The sequence below is a fragment of the Dendrobates tinctorius genome, unplaced genomic scaffold, assembly GCF_039654945.1.
Source record: "Dendrobates tinctorius isolate UK_male_01 unplaced genomic scaffold, ASM3965494v1 ptg000143l, whole genome shotgun sequence".
In the NCBI taxonomy this organism is placed as follows: Eukaryota; Metazoa; Chordata; class Amphibia; order Anura; family Dendrobatidae; genus Dendrobates; species Dendrobates tinctorius.
In genome coordinates, this window is record NW_027361810.1 from 8,131,855 (window position 1) to 8,153,459 (window position 21,605).

Sequence of the window (21,605 nt, forward strand, 5' to 3'; positions counted from 1 at the left end):
GTCTGACCCCCCACTATGACATCACATCGATATGTCCGACCCCCCACTATGACATCACATCGATATGTCCGACCCCCCACTATGACATCACATCGATATGTCCGACCCCCCCACTATGACATCACATCGATATGTCTGACCCCCCCACTATGACATCACATCGATATGTCTGACCCCCCACTATGACATCACATCGATATGTCTGACCCCCCACTATGACATCACATCGATATGTCTGACCCCCCACTATGACATCACATCGATATGTCTGACCCCCCACTATGACATCACATCGATATGTCTGACCCCCCACTATGACACCACATCGATATGTCTGACCCCCCACTATGACATCACATCGATATGTCTGACCCCCCACTATGACATCACATCGATATGTCCGATCCCCCACTATGACATCACATCGATATGTCTGACCCCCCACTATGACATCACATCAATATGTCTGACCCCCCCACTATGACATCACATCGATATGTCTGACCCCCCACTATGACATCACATCGATATGTTGATTCCCTTCTGAGCTTGTACCTTTAGGGTATGTGCACAAGCTGCGGAATACTCTGCGGATTTGACCGCGCGGATTTTGAAAAGACCTGCGGTTTTACCTGCGGATTGCTCTGCGGATTTGCCCTGCGGTTTATCATCTCTACAATGGAGGAGATAGTAAACCGCAACGGAATCCGCAGAAAGAATTGACATGTCAATTCTTCCTGCGGTTTAGAAACCACAGCAAATCCGCACGGAAAAATCCGCACCGTCTGCACTGCGGTTTTTAATATCCATAGGATATTATGCTACTGTACACCGCAGCAGTTGGATCCGCAGCGTGTGCACACACCCTTAGACCGTTGAGCTGGAGTCACAGGTCAATAAAGGAGCATAGCTGCAGTATAAAACATGGTGGCCGGGCAACAACCTGCGCTGGATGAGCTTAAACTTCATTAGGTGATGCAGCTAAGCTGGAGTCACTGATCATAACGGCTCATACAAAGCATGGGAGCAGGGAAGCAGAATAAGCCTCAGAGGGGATAGCAACTTAATTACAGACCACCTTCATCACTAATTAACAGTGCGGCTGAGCTGGAGCCAGAAGACGACAGCACTGCAGGCAATAGACAGCTACTTGTGTCCTAGCCCTGTGTCATCATGGTCCTTTCTCTTCCCATCCTCAGGGGACCACCGTGACCTGCAGTATTGGGGTCCTCGGCTGCACAAGTATAGCCCAGGAGCGGCTAGACATGCGATCACGTCGTCTCCCACCTATCCTGGTATCATGACCTGAAGTGAGCGCTGGGAAGTATCAGCTCAGGACATTCCTGCGTCCTACTCCTTACTAAAGATACCACTTGTGTCACCTCTCAGAAACTGAAGGATGGAAAAAATGTTGTTACATTGTATCTGCGGAGCGTCAGGCGCTGGAATATAATCCCGAGACCCAAGGGGAGCGCCTGCCCCACATCGGTGACCCCCTGGGAGTGCTGGCAGAAAGCGGGGAGCATGCTCCAGGGGTTAATTCATCCATTTAATGTCACCCATTCAGCGATCCCCAGTGGGTGAACTTCCACTAATCTTCATCTCATAAGACGTCATAATTTGGGGGTGAACACAATCCCACCCCAAACTAATCTACGGTTGATTCTTCTTCCACTCCATCTATTATACCCCACTATATGGTACTATTACCTGTTCACTGTTTTGTATCTCTCGCACTGTTTGGTGCAATTATTTTGGCACAGTGATGGAACATTATTTGAGAAATATTAAAGAGTTGTTTTTTTTTACTTAAAGGCATGTATTTGGAGTTTGTCATTTCTTTCAGCAATTTTTCATCCATTGAAATAAATGAATGCTGGAAAAAAAAACACACCAAAAATGCAGGTATCAGGTTTTGCTGTGTTTTTTTTTTTTTGCCAAAACCCAATTCTATAAAATACAACTTTTGGTTTTAAACGATAAACTTTATCAGCGTGCAAAAGAGAGACATCTAGCATGCCAAAAACGCATAGAAAACATGGTTTTTTTCTGCAGCTTCTTTCCTGCCAAGAGATCAGGTTTTGCTGCAGAAAAAAAACGCCAAGTGTGAACTTACTCTTAGCCTGTAAAAGCAAACCGGCACAACATTTTTAACAGAACCCAATCACAAAAAAATTTTTTAGCCTCAAATACATGCATTTAAGTATATACAAATAAATCTAAACATAACTGTCCTCCAAGGTGAAGAAACCCTTTAAGACACAACAGCATATCATGACACCTTCTCCTCCTCTCCCACACATAAGAGCCCCCCTACACTTTGTCTTAGGACTTCCCGTGATCCTGATCCTTCCCCAGAAAAATAAGAAATGGAAACCCCGAGATGGAGCGGCCGAGGTCTGACATTCGAGAGTTATGCAATCACCTGGATCACGTCCAGAGCGAGATCCAATGATTAATGCTGATGTCGGATGTCGGGCAGAAAACCTCAGCATTTGTTTAGAATCAAAATTCTGGGATATTGTGGGAAAATTATTTTAAGCATAATTGCCCCCACAGTGACCCCAAAGTAGATGAACTCCCCATTCATGAAAATGTCCATCCCCACACAGTTACAATGTATCCAGCTCCAGTCCCGCATCTCTGTCAAACATCACTTTATCAGTTCTTTGCAATCTGAAAATAAAATCTACTGTTACGTGGAGACCATCAGCAAGCAGGACAACATACGGTGTATAGATGATGTTCTCCGGGCTTTACAGTTATTTCAGTTATGGTCCTGACAGTCATTAACACACAGGTATGTAATAATCAGAAGATCCACAGTGAACATGAAGTTCTAAAACTTGCCTTATAAAGACTCAGGCGCAGGGAGAAAGAAGACAATAACAAACCCAAAGCAAAGTCACAGCAATACTACAGACAGACTGAGGATCCACCAAGAGCAGACTGCTGATGGTTTCCACCTTGCTGACACTTTTCTCTTTTTGGGAGCTGATTAAAAAAAAAAAAAAGCCTAAACTGCATAATAAAAGCGTTTCTCAGAGGAGGAGCGCAGCAGTCGGGCGTCCACAACCTCTGACTCTCCAGCTGTGGAATAATTAACATTAATTCGTTGGAAGAGCATGCTGGGAGTTGTAGTATCAGACATGCTGGACTCAGTCTGGAGGCCACTGATCGATACACATGATTTACATTAGGGTTGTCTGGGCCCATTCATCACAGCGTTACACTGTTCCCGCAGACAGCACTCATCTCCTGTATGGGGGATTGAGGCTTTCCATTCACCCTGGTTACTGGAAGTGACGGGCGGTTTGTATATACAGTAATAACATGAGAGGCCGAGGCTTCTCCCTCCACACAGAAGAGAGTAAGGAGAACCTCAATGATCTCTAATGGCCTGTGAAAGGATTTCCCTACAATGTTTCCGTTGCATGGTCACCGACCAGGGCAACCAGGTCAATCACTAAAATGCAGTTACATCCTGTATTATACTCCAGAGCTGCACTCACTATTCTGCTGGTGCAGTCACTGAGTACATACATTATATTATTGATCCTGAGTTACCTCCTGTATTATATCCCAGAGCTGCACTCACTACTCTGCTGGTGCAGTCACTGTGTACATACATTACATTACTGATCCTGAGTTACATCCTGTATTATACCTCAGAGCTGCACTCACTATTCTGCTGGTACAGTCACTGTGTACATACATTACATTACTGATCCTGAGTTACATCCTGTATTATACTCCAGAGCTGCACTCACTATTCCGCTGGTGCAGTCGCTGTGTACATACATTACTGATCCTGAGTAACATCCTGTATTATACTCCAGAGCTGCACTCACTATTCTGCTGGTGCTGTCACTGTGTACACACATTACATCACTGATCCTGAGTTACATCCTGTATTATACTCCAGAGCTGCACTCACTATTCTGCTGGTGCAGTCGCTGTGTACATACATTACTGATCCTGAGTAACATCCTGTATTATACTCCAGAGCTGCACTCACTATTCTGCTGGTGCTGACACTGTGTACACACATTACATCACTGATCCTGAGTTACATCCTGTATTATACTCCAGAGCTGCACTCACTATTCTGCTGGTGCTGTCACTGTGTACACACATTACATCAATGATCCTGAGTTACATCCTGTATTATACTCCAGAGCTGCACTCACTATTCTGCTGGTGCAGTCGCTGTGTACATACATTACTGATCCTGAGTAACATCCTGTATTATACTCCAGAGCTGCACTCACTATTCTGCTGGTGCTGACACTGTGTACACACATTACATCACTGATCCTGAGTTACATCCTGTATTATACTCCAGAGCTGCACTCACTATTCCGCTGGTGCAGTCGCTGTGTACATACATTACTGATCCTGAGTAACATCCTGTATAATACTCCAGAGCTGCACTCACTATTCTGCTGGTGCTGTCACTGTGTACACACATTACATCACTGATCCTGAGTTACATCCTGTATTATACTCCAGAGCTGCACTCACAATTCTGCTGGTGCAGTCACTGTGTACATACATTACTGATCCTGAGATACATCCTGCATTATACTACAGAGCTGCACTCACTATTCTGCAGACTTCAGAGCAGTTGTCTCTGAATATGTCCTGCTAGCTCAGTGTCTGCACCGTTTCTTACTGCTTATTACAAATCCAAGTAACAAAAATAAATTCAAAAGTGACAGGTTTAAAATCTATTTTGACTCCAGGACCCTCCTATAAATAATGAAACCTCTTTGTACCTGCAGCATCGTCCGGTCCGTGCCTCTATATTATATGTAATGGCTGCACATTTGCTCCTCTGCAGACTGACATCGGCTTATTGATTTCCTATTGATCAGATTCCATCACTAATACATTATTTAGACAATAAATATTCAGTTGATGCCTCCTTGCTGACTGCTTCCCCCGCACTGCAGGTGACGCAGCACATTATACTTTCGATGGAACTCGATGCTTCCTAATTAGATCAAGCAGATTACACGAGCACAGCAGATCCCGGCGGCCTCTAATCTCCGCCAGCCATTGTTCTCCGCTTTCCTGCATTGTGTTCATGTAGTAAATAATGGGAATTGCGACCTCTATAAGGTGAAGCCACCTCCCCATAGATATACAAATAGGACTCTGGTGTCCTCTGAGGTTCTGCAGCAGCTGCGGTGTATACGATGAGGTTCTGCAGCAGCTGACGTGTATATTATATTGTTCTGCAGCGGTTGAGGTGTGCATTATGAGGTTGTGCAGCAGCTGAGGCATATACGATGATGTTCTGCAGTGGTTGGTGTGCATTATGAGGTGGAGCAGAGGCATGCATTATGAGGTTCTGCAGTGGTTGGTGTGCATTATGAGGTTCAGCAGCAGCAGAGGCATGCATTATGAGGTTCTGCAGTGGTTGGTGTGCATTATGAGGTTCAGCAGCAGCAGAGGCATGCATTATGAGGTTCTGCAGTGGTTGGTGTGCATTATGAGGTTCAGCAGCAGCAGCACAGGCATGCATTATGAGGTTCTGCAGTGATTGGTGTGCATTATGAGGTTCAGCAGCAGCAGAGGCATGCATTATGAGGTTCTGCAGTGGTTGGTGTGTACTAGGAGGTTCAGCAGCAGCAGAGGCATGTATTATGAGGTTCTGCAGTGATTGGTGTGCATTATGAGGTTCAGCAGCAGCAGCAGAGGCATGCATTATGAGGTTCTGCAGTGGTTGGTGTGTACTATGAGGTTCAGCAGCAGCAGAGGCATGCATTATGAGGTTCTGCAGTGGTTGGTGTGCATTATGAGGTTCAGCAGCAGCAGAGGCATGCATTATGAGGTTCTGCAGTGATTGGTGTGCATTATGGGGTTCAGCAGCAGCAGAGGCATGCATTATGAGGTTCTGCAGTGGTTGGTGTGTACTAGGAGGTTCAGCAGCAGAGGCATGCATTATGAGGTTCTGCAGTGGTTGGTGTGTATTATGAGGTTCTGCAGCAGCAGAGGCATGTATTGTGAGGTTCTGCAGTGGTTGGTGTGTATTATGAGGTTCTGCAGCAGCAGAGGCATGCATTATGAGGTTCTGCAGTGGTTGGTGTGTACTATGAGGTTCTGCAGCAGCAGAGGCATGCATTATGAGGTTCTGCAGTGGTTGGTGTGTACTATGAGGTTCTGCAGCAGCAGAGGCATGTATTGTGAGCTTCTGCAGTGGTTGGTGTGTATTATGAGGTTCTGCAGCAGCAGAGGCATGCATTATGAGGTTCTGCAGTGGTTGGTGTGTACTATGAGGTTCTGCAGCAGCAGAGGCATGCATTATGAGGTTCTGCAGTGGTTGGTGTGTACTATGAGGTTCTGCAGCAGCAGAGGCATGTATTGTGAGCTTCTGCAGTGGTTGGTGTGTATTATGAGGTTCTGCAGCAGCAGAGGCATGCATTATGAGGTTCTGCAGTGGTTGGTGTGTACTATGAGGTTCTGCAGCAGCAGAGGCATGCATTATGAGGTTCTGCAGTGGTTGGTGTGTACTATGAGGTTCTGCAGCAGCAGAGGCATGTATTGTGAGCTTCTGCAGTGGTTGGTGTGTATTATGAGGTTCTGCAGCAGCAGAGGCATGCATTATGAGGTTCTGCAGTGGTTGGTGTGTATTATGAGGTTCTGCAGCAGCAGAGGCATGCATTATGAGGTTCTGCAGTGGTTGGTGTGTACTATGAGGTTCTGCAGCAGCAGAGGCATGTATTGTGAGCTTCTGCAGTGGTTGGTGTGTATTATGAGGTTCTGCAGCAGCAGAGGCATGCATTATGAGGTTCTGCAGTGGTTGGTGTGTACTATGAGGTTCTGCAGCAGCAGAGGCATGCATTATGAGGTTCTGCAGTGGTTGGTGTGTACTATGAGGTTCTGCAGCAGCAGAGGCATGCATTATGAGGTTCTGCAGTGGTTGGTGTGTACTATGAGGTTCTGCAGCAGCAGAGGCATGTATTGTGAGCTTCTGCAGTGGTTGGTGTGTATTATGAGGTTCTGCAGCAGCAGAGGCATGCATTATGAGGTTCTGCAGTGGTTGGTGTGTATTATGAGGTTCTGCAGCAGCAGAGGCATGCATTATGAGGTTCTGCAGTGGTTGGTGTGTACTATGAGGTTCTGCAGCAGCAGAGGCATGTATTGTGAGCTTCTGCAGTGGTTGGTGTGTATTATGAGGTTCTGCAGCAGCAGAGGCATGCATTATGAGGTTCTGCAGTGGTTGGTGTGTACTATGAGGTTCTGCAGCAGCAGAGGCATGCATTATGAGGTTCTGCAGTGGTTGGTGTGTACTATGAGGTTCTGCAGCAGCAGAGGCATGTATTGTGAGCTTCTGCAGTGGTTGGTGTGTATTATGAGGTTCTGCAGCAGCAGAGGCATGCATTATGAGGTTCTGCAGTGGTTGGTGTGTACTATGAGGTTCTGCAGCAGCAGAGGCATGCATTATGAGGTTCTGCAGTGGTTGGTGTGTACTATGAGGTTCTGCAGCAGCAGAGGCATGTATTGTGAGCTTCTGCAGTGGTTGGTGTGTATTATGAGGTTCTGCAGCAGCAGAGGCATGCATTATGAGGTTCTGCAGTGGTTGGTGTGTACTATAAGGTTCTGCAGCAGTAGATTTGTGTATTATAATGTTATTCAGCATTAGGATGTGAAAGCTTATCACAATCTGAAATCCACTGGCTTATAGTACTGCTTTGCTTCTCCCTCATGCTTTACACTGCTGCTCTGCTTTTTCAGAAAGGATCCATATAATGCAGCTGAAAGACCCAGAACATAAAATGTCATTTCGGATACAATGGAGATCAGCAATGTGGTGAATATTTCTCCATCTAATCTGTTTATTTCCAAAACAAATGACATGTGGCGCACAAGCCCAGAGCGCCGGCCCCCAGCGTCTCCCTCCATTGTCAGAGGAGGAGATTTCCGTTTTCTCCTGGTTTCTCATAACCATAGTGACCCTGACGTTCCCTCCAGGGGGCTGAGCCATTACCCCACGACAGAGAGCGCAGCAGAGCCCTACATGGGCATCATAGCCGCTAATGGCTCCCAGATGATGAGTGTGCCATGCCACTTCATTGACTCGCCGTCTCCTGCGATCCTGCGCCGCATCCTTCACACTAATGTTTCCCGGCTCCTACTCGTGTCTTTTCCCTCCACAGGGGAAGTGAGCAGAGTCTGACTATACGACTGAAGCTGGGGTGTAACAGAGGGGTGCAGAGGTCACAATCACAACCGGTGCGGGGCCCAATCATAGATGTATCAGAGCCCCAAATATTCCAGTTATAACTATGGATGAAAAAAAAAGGGAAAACAGGGAATAAACGAACACCCATCCAAAGCCTGAGGGGGCGCTATTGTCATGTGGAGTACAAGAGAGACACTATTACCATAAGGGGGAGAAGAAGATGGGAAATGATTAGCATGTGGGGGCACAAAGAGATATACAATGTACAAGCATGGGGGCACTGTTACCATGTGGAGAGATAGAGGGGGCACTGTTACCATGTGGAGGCACAGAGGGGGCACTGTTACCATGTGGAGGCACAGAGGGGGCACTGTTACCATGTGGAGGCACAGAGGGGGCACTGTTACCATGTGGAGGCACAGAGGGGGCACTGTTACCATGTGGAGGCACAGAGGGGGCACTGTTACCATGTGGAGGCACAGAGGGGGCACTGTTACCATGTGGAGAGATAGAGGGGGCACTGTTACCATGTGGAGGCACAGAGGGGGCACTGTTACCATGTGGAGGCACAGAGGGGGCACTGTTACCATGTGGAGGGGGCACTGTTACCATGTGGAGGCACAGAGGGGGCACTGTTACCATGTGGAGGCACAGAGGGGGCACTGTTACCATGTGGAGGCACAGAGGGGGCACTGTTACCATGTGGAGGCACAGAGGGGGCACAGTTACCATGTGGAGGCACAGAGGGGGCACAGTTACCATGTGGTGGCATAGAGGGGGCACTGTTACCATGTGGAGAGATAGAGGGGGCACTGTTACCATGTGGAGAGATAGAGGGGGGGCACTGTTACCATGTGGAGGCACAGAGGGGGCACTGTTACCATGTGGAGGCATAGAGGGGGCACTGTTACCATGTGGAGGCACAGAGGGGGCACTGTTACCATGTGGTGGCATAGAGGGGGCACTGTTACCATGTGGGGGCATTGTTACCATGTGGTGGCATAGAGGGGGCACTGTTACCATGTGGAGAGATAGAGGGGGCACTGTTACCATGTGGAAGCATAGAGGGGGGCACTGTTACCATGTGGAGGCACAGAGGGGGCACTGTTACCATGTGGAGGCATAGAGGGGGCACTGTTACCATGTGGAGGCACAGAGGGGGCACTGTTACCATGTGGAGGCATAGAGGGGGCACTGTTACCATGTGGAGGCACAGAGGGGGCACTGTTACCATGTGGAGGCACAGAGGGCACTGTTACCATGTGGAAGCATAGAGGGGGGCACTGTTACCATGTGGAGGCACAGAGGGGGCACTGTTACCATGTGGAGGCATAGAGGGGGCACTGTTACCATGTGGAGGCATAGAGGGGGCTCTGTTACATGCGGAGGTAAAGAGGAGACAAGATTATTATGTGGAAGCATAAAATGTACATTGTTACTGATCAGGGAGAATATTACTGTGAATGGCGCATAAGGATGGTACTACCACTTTGTACGGCCTCAGGGGTCCTTATAGTTTGTATAAAAGTAGCAAAATGGTTGCAGATAAAAGTGATGTCCCCAAGGTATCTCTGAGCTTCATCCTGCAGAGACAAGCTGTGAAGAAGTCGTCAAGATGGTCTGGGCCAGATGGACAAGAGAAGGGACTCTGACTGCAGACTCTTGAAGTTTAAACCCCTGTAAGTGACTGAATCTCCATGAAGGAAGTTTTCAAGAGTTGAAGAGTTTGTACATTTTCTCTCCAAAGCAAATAACCAATCAGAGCGCAGCTTTCATTTTTTAAATTGCTTGGGTAAAATTAAAGCTGCGCAGAGATCTCTGCGGTCTCTGTAGGTGTGCGAAAAAAGGCAGTGGAAGAGCGTCCGGCGGTGGGTCTGATCTACGTGACACCACACACGCCTCATGTCACATGGAGCCGCGTTACGGCAGCTCGCTCCTCTAAGGCCTCCCCTGTGTTTATCTATCTGTACAGACGACATATATAAAAGTAAAGCATTAACCTCACAGCCGGGATTTACTGCCGAATTCCTGGAAGATGAGGCCGTGTATTATACATCTAACATTACAACAACGTGCCACAGTCAGAAAACTATCTGCATATTTCCAGTAAAATCACATCAAAGAATGTTGCCCCCACCCAAAAATAATGGGGTCCAACAAGGCAGGAAAAATCATTGTCACCTGCCATCCGGGACTTTACATATACACAATAGCCCAATGCCAAAGTAACACTACAAAATAAATCAGTCTTCACTTTTTAGCACTATTTTATAGTTTACAATCAGAAATAGTCTATAATGATGTGTAGTCACTGTGCTCCATAGCTGCACTCACAATTCTGCTGGTGCAGTCACTGTGTACATACATTACATTACTGATCCTGACTTACATCCTGTATTATACTCCAGAGCTGCACTCACTATTCTGCTGGTGCAGTCACTGTGCACATAAATTACATTACTGATCCTGAGTTACATCCTGTATTATACTCCAGAGCTGTACTCACTATTCTGCTGGTGTAGTCACTGTGCACATACATTACTGATCCTGAGGTACATCCTGTATTATTCTCCAGAGCTGCACTCACTATTCTGCTGGTGCAGTCACTGTGTACATACATTACATTACTGATCCTGCGTTACAGCCTGTATTATACCCCAGAGCTGCATTCACTATTCTGCTGGTGCAGTCACTGTGTACATACATTACTGATCCTGAGTTACATCCTGTATTATACCCCAGAGCTGCACTCACTATTCTGCTGGTGCAGTCACTGTGTACATACATTACTGATCCTGAGTTACATCCTGTATTATACCCCAGAGCTGCACTCACTATTCTGCTGGTGCAGTCACTGTGTACATACATTACATTACTGATCCTGAGTTACATCCTGTATTATACTCCAGAGCTGCACTCACTATTCTGCTGGTGCAGTCACTGTGCACATAAATTACATTACTGATCCTGAGTTACATCCTGTATTATACTCCAGAGCTGTACTCACTATTCTGCTGGTGCAGTCACTGCGCAGATACATTACTGATCCTGAGGTACATCCTGTATTATTCTCCAGAGCTGCACTCACTATTCTGCTGGTGCAGTCACTGTGTACATACATTACATTACTGATCCTGAGTTACATCCTGTATTATACTCCAGAGCTGTACTCACTATTCTGCTGGTGCAGTCACTGCGCAGATACATTACATTACTAATCCTGAGTTACATCCTGTATTATACTCCAGAGCTGCCCTCACTATTCTGCTGGTGCAGTCACTGTGTGCATACATGACATTACTGATCCTGCGTTACAGCCTGTATTATACCCCAGAGCTGCATTCACTATTCTGCTGGTGCAGTCACTGTGTACATACATTACATTACAGATCCTGAGTTACATCCTGTATTATACCCCAGAGCTGCACTCACTATTCTGCTGGTGCAGTCACTGTGTACATACATTACATTACTGATCCTGAGTTACATCCTGTATTATACCCCAGAGCTGCACTCACTATTCTGCTGGTGCAGTCACTGTGTACATACATTACATTACTGATCCTGAGTTACATCCTGTATTATACCCCAGAGCTGCACTCACTATTCTGCTGGTGCAGTCACTGTGTAAATACAATACATTACTGATCCTGAGTTACCTCCTGTATTATACTCTAGAGCTGCACTCACTATTCTGCTGGTGCAGTCACTGTGTACATATATTACAGATCCTGAGTTACCTCCTGTATTATACTCCAGAGCTGCACTCACTATTCTGCTGGTGCAGTCACTGTGTACATACATTACATTACTGATCCTGAGTTACATCCTGTATTATACTCCAGAGCTGCCCTCACTATTCTGCTGGTGCAGTCACTGTGTGCATACATTACATTACTGATCCTGCGTTACAGCCTGTATTATACCCCAGAGCTGCATTCACTATTCTGCTGGTGCAGTCACTGTGTACATACATTACATTACAGATCCTGAGTTACATCCTGTATTATACCCCAGAGCTGCACTCACTATTCTGCTGGTGCAGTCACTGTGTACATACATTACATTACTGATCCTGAGTTACATCCTGTATTATACCCCAGAGCTGCACTCACTATTCTGCTGGTGCAGTCACTGTGTACATACATTACAGATCCTGAGTTACCTCCTGTATTATACTCCAGAGCTGCGCTCACTATTCTGCTGGTGCAGTCACTGTGTACATACATTACTGATCCTGAGTTACATCCTGTATTATACTCCAGAGCTGCACTCACTATTCTGCTGGTGCAGTCACGGTGTACATACATTACATTACTGACCCTGAGTTACATCCTGTATTATACTCCAGAGCAGCACTCACTATTCTACTGGTGCAGTCACTGTGTACATACATTACATTACTGATCCTGGGTAGCAACTTGTATTTTACTCCAGAGCTGCGCTCGCTGTTCTGCTGGTGGAGTTGCTTGTGGTGGTCACATTATGGAGGCCATGTTTGCCACCTTCCTTATTGGATCCTGACAGTGGCCTCCTACATGTGAATCAGGGCAAGAAAGTTTAGTCAGACCTCAAACCAATGGAAACTACTTGAACTTTTAAAACAAGTTAATGTAAGAGAGAACATCGCCTCCTGTGGTCGCTTCCTGCTGCCCGGTGAGTCGCGCCCGGCCAGCGTTCCATGAATTTAGAGGGTGACGCAGTTTGGCCGAGTGTATGTTCCTGGCTATGGCTCACGGTGATGGCGATCCTCACTGTGGTCAGTGTATATGAGGAGCCATGATGCCACTGGGCCCCGAAACAGAAGGGGGGATGGAGAGGGCCCTGGTCGCGGGGCCGCTGGGTTTTCTTGGCTCGTCTGCTCTTTAATTACATTTTTTCTTAGAAGTTAAGATACATCAGTAAAGAATCCGTCCCGGGACTCGTAACGATGGGAAGAGCTTGGAAAATATTCATTAGCATTTGATCTGCAAGTCGAACAACTCAATAAAAAATGCTCATCTGGACGGGATCCACAGTGCATTACACAGATGTAACAGTGCTGGATGGGTCAACTGACTCTTTAGAGCTGCGTAGCTTGCGCATCATGTGTAGGAGGTTGCGCCTGCAGTCCCATGTAAAGTCACAGATTTCCTCTATATCAGGAATGTTTACCTGCAGTCCTATGTAAAGCCACAGTTTACACATCATGGCCAGGAAGATTTACATGCAGTCCTATGTAAAGCCACATTTGACACATTATGACCGAGATGTTTACACTGCAGTCCTATGTAAAGCCACAGATGACACATCATGATCAGGAAGGTTTACCTGTAGTCTGATGTAAAGCCAAAGATTACATTATGATCAAGATGGTTCACATGTAGTCCTATATAAAGCCACTGTTGACACATCATGACCAGGAAGATTTAACTGCAGTCCTATGTAAAGCCAGAGATGACACATCAGGTCGGGAAAATTTACCTGCAGTCCTATGTAAAGCAAGAGTTTACACGATGACCAGGAAAATTTATCTGCAGTCCTATGTAAAGCCCCATTTGACACATCATGACCAAGATGTTTAAACTGCAGTACTATGTTAAGCTATAGATGACACATCATGTCCAGGAACGTTTACATGCAGTCCTATGTAAAGCCACTGTTGACACATCATGGCCATAAGATTTACCTGCAGGCCTATGTAAAGCCACAGATGACATCATGATCAGAAAAGTTTACCTGCAGTCCTATGTAAAGCCAAAGAGGACACATCGTGATCAGAAAGTTTATCTGCAGTCCTATGGTAAAGCCACAGATGACACGTTATGATTAGGAAGACTTACCTGCAGTCCTATGTAAAGCTACAGCTAACATACCATGATCAGTTTTGCGGGATCACAATCTCAGCTCTAGTACATTTATATGAAGTGTTATGTTTCGCTATGATTGGACTATTACAGGGGGCTCCGTCAGACATTTATCGCCTCCAGAGAATATGCCATGAGCGTTGCTGGATGCCCCCGCCTGTCCTCAGAACACAGGTCCTCCGACCCCATCTAGTGGCCAAGGAGGGACAGGTTGCTGCATATGTGCAGGTCTCCATTGACTTCTATGGGAGTTTCTCAGCTATTTGTGGAATGGTCACAGAAGTCACTGGAGAGGAGAGCTGCACAGTAACCTCCACGAAAAGCGACCACCAGATGGAGGTCAAGGGAAGGGGACCCCATTTTTCAGACACTGGACCAGCATCTAAACTGAGATGGGAAAACCCACTAAACCTTTAGGTTACAGTCACAGAAAATCTGATGTGTGTGAACATACATTTAACACCTACAGAGGATGGGATGTGGAGCTTCAGGCTTTAGTCACTAGAGGGTTAACTAGACATTCTCAAGGTCAGAAAATCAAAGTGTATGAGAAGTTTCTCAATAATAATATAAATGTCAAATTTCATCCAGATTCTTGAGAGTTAATATGGGGGGGTGCGAACGTCCAAATATAGATGTGTAATTCCATGAGAAATTCACTGGCAGCGTTGTGCAAAGTCGGGGCGAGTCTTTAAACAGACCCTGTGTGTGCAGCCGAGCCCCCCTCTACCCCCGGGGGTCTCACTGTATACAGGTTGGTGCCATTTCTGTGTAACATTCACCAGATGCCAGTGATGGCGGCACTGAGACTCCGGCGTCTCTCAGAGCCAATTCACAGGTCGCAGGCCCGTCGTGTGTCAGCAGGTCCGCTGTAGGAATGCAGCTCTGGATGACTGCGCGCTGAGGTAAGGCTTCTCCACTGCAAACCTCGAGGAGCACCAGAAAGGAAAAGCCGGAATCCTACAGAAGAAATACTGCGACACGTGCACAAACACCCTGCTGTGACAACGAGAGGGGTCCATATACAGTGGCAAGTAAAAGTTTGGGCACCCCTGCTCAAAATTACTGTTACAGTGAACAGTTATTAGAGATCATTTCATTTTCAAGTTGCTTAAAGTTAAGATGACACATTTCCTTTGTACTTTAGGCAGAAAAATATATATCTGCCCATCGCTCTGAAAATTAAAATGGTGGAGGCAAAACGTTTTCAACTTGCCCTTTCCTCAGTTTGAAATGTAATTAAGAAACGGCTGTTACCAGGAACAGTAAAGGTCAAAATAAGGTCTGGAAGACCAAGCAAAATTTTCAGTGAGAGCTGCTCGTAGGATTACTAGAGATGCAAATCAGAACCCCGTCTGTCTGCAATAGACCTTCAGAAAGATCTAGTAGACTCTGGAGTACTGGTACATTGTTCTACTGTTCAAAAACCCCTGTTCAAATATGGCCTTCATGGAAGACTCATCAGAAGAAAACCTCTCCTGCGTCCTCACCATAAAATTCAGTGTCAGAAGTGTGAAAAAGAACATCTAAACAAGCCTGATACATTGTGGAAAGTCCTGTGGACCAAAGAGGATAGAATAGATCTCTGTGGCCACAATGCTTAAAGGTATGTGTGGAGAAAAAAGGGCACAGAATTTCAGGAAAAGAAAATCTCGCCAATCATTAAGCATGGGGGAGGCTCAATCAGGCTTTGGGGTTCTGTTGTAGCCAATGGCAGGGTAACATTTCACGGGTAGAGGGAAGAATGGATTCAATGAAATTTCATCAAATTCTTGATGCAAACCTAACATCATCTGTAAAAAAAAGCTGAAGGTGAAAAGAGGAAGAGGAAGAGGATGGCTTCTATAAATGGAGAATGATCCTAAACATACATCACAATCCACAACAGACGACCTCAAAAGGCGCTAGATGAAGGATTTACAATGGCCCTCACAGTCTCCTGATCTGAGCATCATTGATAATCTGTGGCTAGACCTCAAAATAGCAGAGGAAGCGAGACGGCCCAGGAATCTCACAGAACGGGAGGAATTCTCCAAGGAAGAATGGAGGAAAATCCCTCAGAAAAGACTAGGAAGACACTTGTCTGGCTACAAAAAGCATTTACAAGCTGTGATACTTGTAAAAAGGGGAGATACTAGGTACTTACCATGCAGGGTGCACAAACTTTTGCATCAACCCATTTTCCTTTTTCTAACTTAAAAGATGTGAAAAAAAAAAAATAAAATAATATATATATATATATATATATATATATATATATATATATATATATATATATATACTGCCTAAAATACAAAGGACATGTGTCATCTGTGACTTTAGGTCTTTTAGATCATTTCATCCTCAACTTGCTTAACCGTTCACAATAACAGTCATTTTAACCAGAGGTGCACAAACTTTTACATGCCACTGTGTGTACAGTCTAGATTTATACTAATATTAGGACCAGTGGCATAACTAAAATCTGACGAGCCCCGGTGCAAGATTTGGACTGGGGCTCCCCTGGTATATATGTCCCTCATCTTGGGCCCCATCCTGGTATACATGTCCCTTATCTTGGGCCCCATCCTGGTATACATGTCCCTTATCTTGGGCCCCGTCCTGGTAGATATGTCCCCCGCTCTGCCACGATTCTTTAATACATAGAAAAAAATAAACCATTCTACTCCCCTTCCCTCCGCTCCCCCACCGCACAGCGTCCTCTTCTGAAGCTGGCAGCGACGGGAGCACATGGCATCTCAGCCATGTGTCCCCGGTCACATGCACGCCGCCAGCTGCTGGCCTCTGATAGGCTGGCAACGCGTATTGCTGCGCACTGACCTGACGGGTCTCTGCGCTGCAATACACTTCAGCTGAATGGGCATCCGGAGACGCTCATCCACTTCCAGTTTGTGCTGACGTCAGCGGCCCCTCACACCCACCTACCCAGACTGTGGTCCTTACGCCCCCTGATTATGACCAACCAATATTACTATAACCCAAAGTATCTGGCTGAATAAGTGAGATGCTCCCAAACATGACGAAATGAACCAATAGAAAAAAGAAAAATGTTGCTACAAAATGTCTCACAAATATATCAACTTTATAAAATATAAAATATTGGGTTAAACAGAGAAGCTGAATGAGGGCAAGCAGCAAACTCCCAAGGCTATAGCAGTATGTGGTTCATGCTCAGACACAGCGGGTGAAATGAGTACTGAACACTTCACCAATTTTCTAAGTAAATGTATTTCTAAAGGTGCTATTGACATGAAATTCTCCTCAGATGTCGGTAACAACCCATCCAATCCACACAGGACAGAAATCATCATAGATGTCCATAATTGTATGTAATACAGAGGGTAGAAATGAGAAATAACACAGAGAAAAAGTACTGAACACATGAAGAAAGAGGAGAAAAATGCTGAGGAAAGACTATAGACAGGGAAAAAATGAAGTTTTAAACAAAGCCCCCCCCTCCTCAGTCAATGCTGTGCAATCAATATACACTGCCCCCCCCATAGCGCCGTCTTCCTTTTATTCAGCCGTCTCTTATAGTGAAGCTCCAGGGGAAAAAGGGGCAAAGCAGCAAACATGCAGGAAGCTTCTCCGCGCAGGACTCTGCAGACACCTCTCATGTCAGTGGTCTGCGCACCGACGATGCTGCGCTCTGAACTGATCAGATGACAGATGTGCAGGAATGCAGAGTCTGGACCGTAAGACTCACACCCCGGACCAATGTATCACTGCCAGCAGAACGTGACCGATGAGACCACGTCTGAGAATTATTAGGAGGGGTCGGCGGGTCACGCTAAATGAAACATTAATAATGAGGCCGCAGGTCGAGTGAACGTCCTCGGAGTCTTAGGAGAGTGTTAAAAAGAGAAATGTCAGCTCTTCTTCACTCTTCTGTTACAGAGGTGTCAATGCCCTGTATTTCCAGTGTTAACGATAAATCCACTTACACCGTAAGACTGGAAATCTGTTCTATAACCGGGTAAATTTGTCAGGTTTAGAGAAACCCGGTGACGTCTCCTGCGGCCGGTAACAGCGGACGTAAAGCAACTTTAAAGCAAAGAAAAACTTCTAGATAGCCCTGTAAGTTTAGCCCTGCAATCCGGAAATCTGCTGGTGCAGCCGCAAGTTCAGAGCTCAGTGAGATGCCCTGTGAAGAGGCTTTTATGTCACCTCCTCCTCTCTCACACTGACATGTCTGTACAAGATGCTCCACAGGGTGTTACATGCTTATCTGTGACTATCCCTGGAAGACCCTGACCACAGAGATCTCTGGAGGAGGTTAGCAAGAAGAAGGAGAATAAGACATAACCACACTGTACCCAGGGACTGTTTGCAGTCTGCAACAATGGAGCATGTTCAGCATCAACCTGCTGTGCATATATCTGCACAGGAGCCGTGCCGCCTGCCCGGGAGCCGTGCCGCCTGCCCGGGAGCCGTGCCGCCTGCCCGGGAGCTGTGTTAACTGCACAGGAGCTGTATACACAATATGGAAGGTGATATTTAATACTGATTATTTGCCCTTTTTTTGTTTGACACAATTTCACTTTAACCATTTGAAACCAGTTTGGATGCGTTTTCTGAGAAGCTGCTTGTGGAGCTGCAGGTTCAGAGCTCAGTGGATATTACTTGTGGAGCCGATTTCCCTCTTTCTTTTACTTAAAGGGAATCTGTCAACAGATTTTTGCTCTCCTACATGAAAGCAACATAATGTAGGGGCATAGACCCTGATTCCAGTAATTTATCACTTACTGCGCTGTTTGCTGCAATTTTCTTAAACTCAGAGTTTTATCTGCTGCAGATCTAGCAGTTCTCTGAATGCGGAGCTCTGTATAACCCCGCCCACCCCACTTGTTGGCAGCTGTATGTACACTGTTCGTAGGCAGAAAACTGCAAATCACTGGTGAGAGCGGGCTCTATGCAGAGCTCATGAATATGGGGGACTATGTGGCAGCAGGCTTACTAGTCTTTTAGAGAGAGTCTCCTGCTGATAAAACTGCAGTAAGCAGCCCAGTGACACACCGCTTGTATCAGGGTCTCTGCTCGTACATTATGCTGTTGTCAGGTTAGGCGGCATAAGCCTGGTGACAGATTCCATTTAATACTCAGTTCTGTGCTCCTGATCATATGCCGTCTGATTCCTACAAACAGAGGATAAGAGAAGTGGAGCAAACACATAATACAATGTCACATATGAGATGATTCCTCCGTCGTGTGATGGCCGCACATACAGGAATGACAGGGGGCTCTTACCTTGGCTTCACACTTGCGGTGACATGACAATCTGCAGACTGAAAGAGAGAAGAAGGTCAGGTTGTAAAAGCGTCTCCAATAAAAAGAGAATATTGAGTGCATGCTGGCCGCTCACCCCTTCCCCTCAGTGGTCCCTGCGGGGGGCGCTACAGCCATTGGTGCAGACTACTTCTATTATACAGTAAGAGTGAATCTTCAGGATCCGGGGGCCTCACATCTCCATATTAGAGGAAATGTGAAGACAAACAAGCTCCATAATCCCACCCACGCGCCCCAGGAATCCGGCTACAGAGAGTTTGAGAAATGATACAAATCTGTGTCCCTTCCTGGATTATTAGGACCCGGCTCACAATCACTGACCCATATAGAAAATGCTGAACTGATGCAATGTAGCACAAGAGTCACAAACACAAAGATCCCGGAATCTGTCCACAGAGGGATCACTCCTGCTCGCCTTCATCCCTCCGTCCCAATCATCCCTCCGTCCCCTGTGTGTCTGCATCACCCCCTGTGCCACGGATTTCTCAGTCCATCTCTCCTGTAATCTAATGTGTAACACATCGCACGAATATATACACACAAAGTACATGAAGGAGATCCCCATCTCATCACACAGAGCAAATCATGCTCTCAGTGTGAAAAACAAAACAGTCTTGTAGTTATGGTACCTTTTAAATGTTAACAAAAATAAAATAACTGAGGTTACAAGGCAGCTCCTCAGGCATGGTGTGACAAAGTTATATTTGTGTTTCTTCAGAAACTTTGTTATCACACAGAATCTACACAGCAGAATCTTATCACATGGAGATTCCCATCCCATCACACATAGTATACAGGAGATTACTGTCCATCACACATAGTATACAACAGATTCCCATCCATCACACATAGTATACAGGAGATTCCCATCCCATCACACATAGTATACAAGAGATTCCCATCCATCACACATAGTATACAGGAGATTCCCATCCATCACACATAGTATACAGGAGATTACTGTCCATCACACATAGTATACAAGAGATTCCCATCCATCACACATAGTATACAAGAGATTTCCATCCATCACACATAGTATACAGGAGATTCCCATCCATCACACATAGTATACAGGAGATTCCCATCCATCACACATAGTATACAGGAGATTACTGTCCATCACACATAGTATACAAGAGATTCCCATCCATCACACATAGTATACAGGAGATTACTGTCCATCACACATAGTATACAAGAGATTCCCATCCATCACACATAGTATACAAGAGATTTCCATCCATCACACATAGTATACAAGAGATTCCCATCCATCACACATAGTATACAGGAGATTTCCATCCATCACACATAGTATACAGGAGATTACTGTCCATCACACATAGTATACAAGAGATTCCCATCCATCACACATAGTATACAGGAGATTCCCATCCATCACACATAGTATACAGGAGATTCCCATCCATCACACATAGTATACAGGAGACTCGCATCCATCAAACACAGTATACAGGAGATTACTGTCCATCACACATAGTATACAGGAGATTACTGTCCATCACACATAGTATACAAGAGATTCCCATCCATCACACATAGTATACAGGAGATTCCCATCCATCACACATAGTATACAGGAGACTCCCATCCCATCACACACAGTATACAGGAGATTACTGTCCATCACACATAGTATACAAGAGATTTCCATCCATCACACATAGTATACAGGATATTCCCATCCATCACACATAGTATACAGGAGATTCCCATCCATCACACATAGTATACAGGAGATTACTGTCCATCACACATAGTATACAAGAGATTCCCATCCATCACACATAGTATACAGGAGATTCCCATCCATCACACATAGTATACAGGAGATTCCCATCCATCACACATAGTATACAGGAGACTCCCATCCCATCACACACAGTATACAGGAGATTACTGTCCATCACACATAGTATACAGGAGATTACTGTCCATCACACATAGTATACAAGAGATTCCCATCCATCACACATAGTATACAGGAGATTCCCATCCATCACACATAGTATACAGGAGACTCCCATCCCATCACACACAGTATACAGGAGATTACTGTCCATCACACATAGTATACAGGAGATTACTGTCCATCACACATAGTATACAAGAGATTCCCATCCATCACACATAGTATACAGGAGATTCCCATCCATCACACATAGTATACAGGAGATTCCCATCCATCACACATAGTATACAGGAGACTCCCATCCCATCACACACAGTATACAGGAGATTACTGTCCATCACACATA

General features: G+C 45.7%; 1 protein-coding gene across 8 annotated transcripts in view; it reads right to left on the reverse strand.

Moving 5' to 3' along the window:
• TNS1 (tensin 1) overlaps nucleotides 1-21,605 on the reverse strand; it is a 461,328-nt gene that overhangs the window by 264,603 nt on the left and 175,120 nt on the right. For all 8 annotated transcript variants that reach the window (XM_073545363.1, XM_073545362.1, XM_073545371.1 and 5 more), the window contains exon 3: nucleotides 19,285-19,322. In XM_073545363.1, coding sequence (XP_073401464.1) covers nucleotides 19,285-19,322 — 38 coding nt within the window. The remainder of the gene's footprint in view (nucleotides 1-19,284; nucleotides 19,323-21,605) is intronic.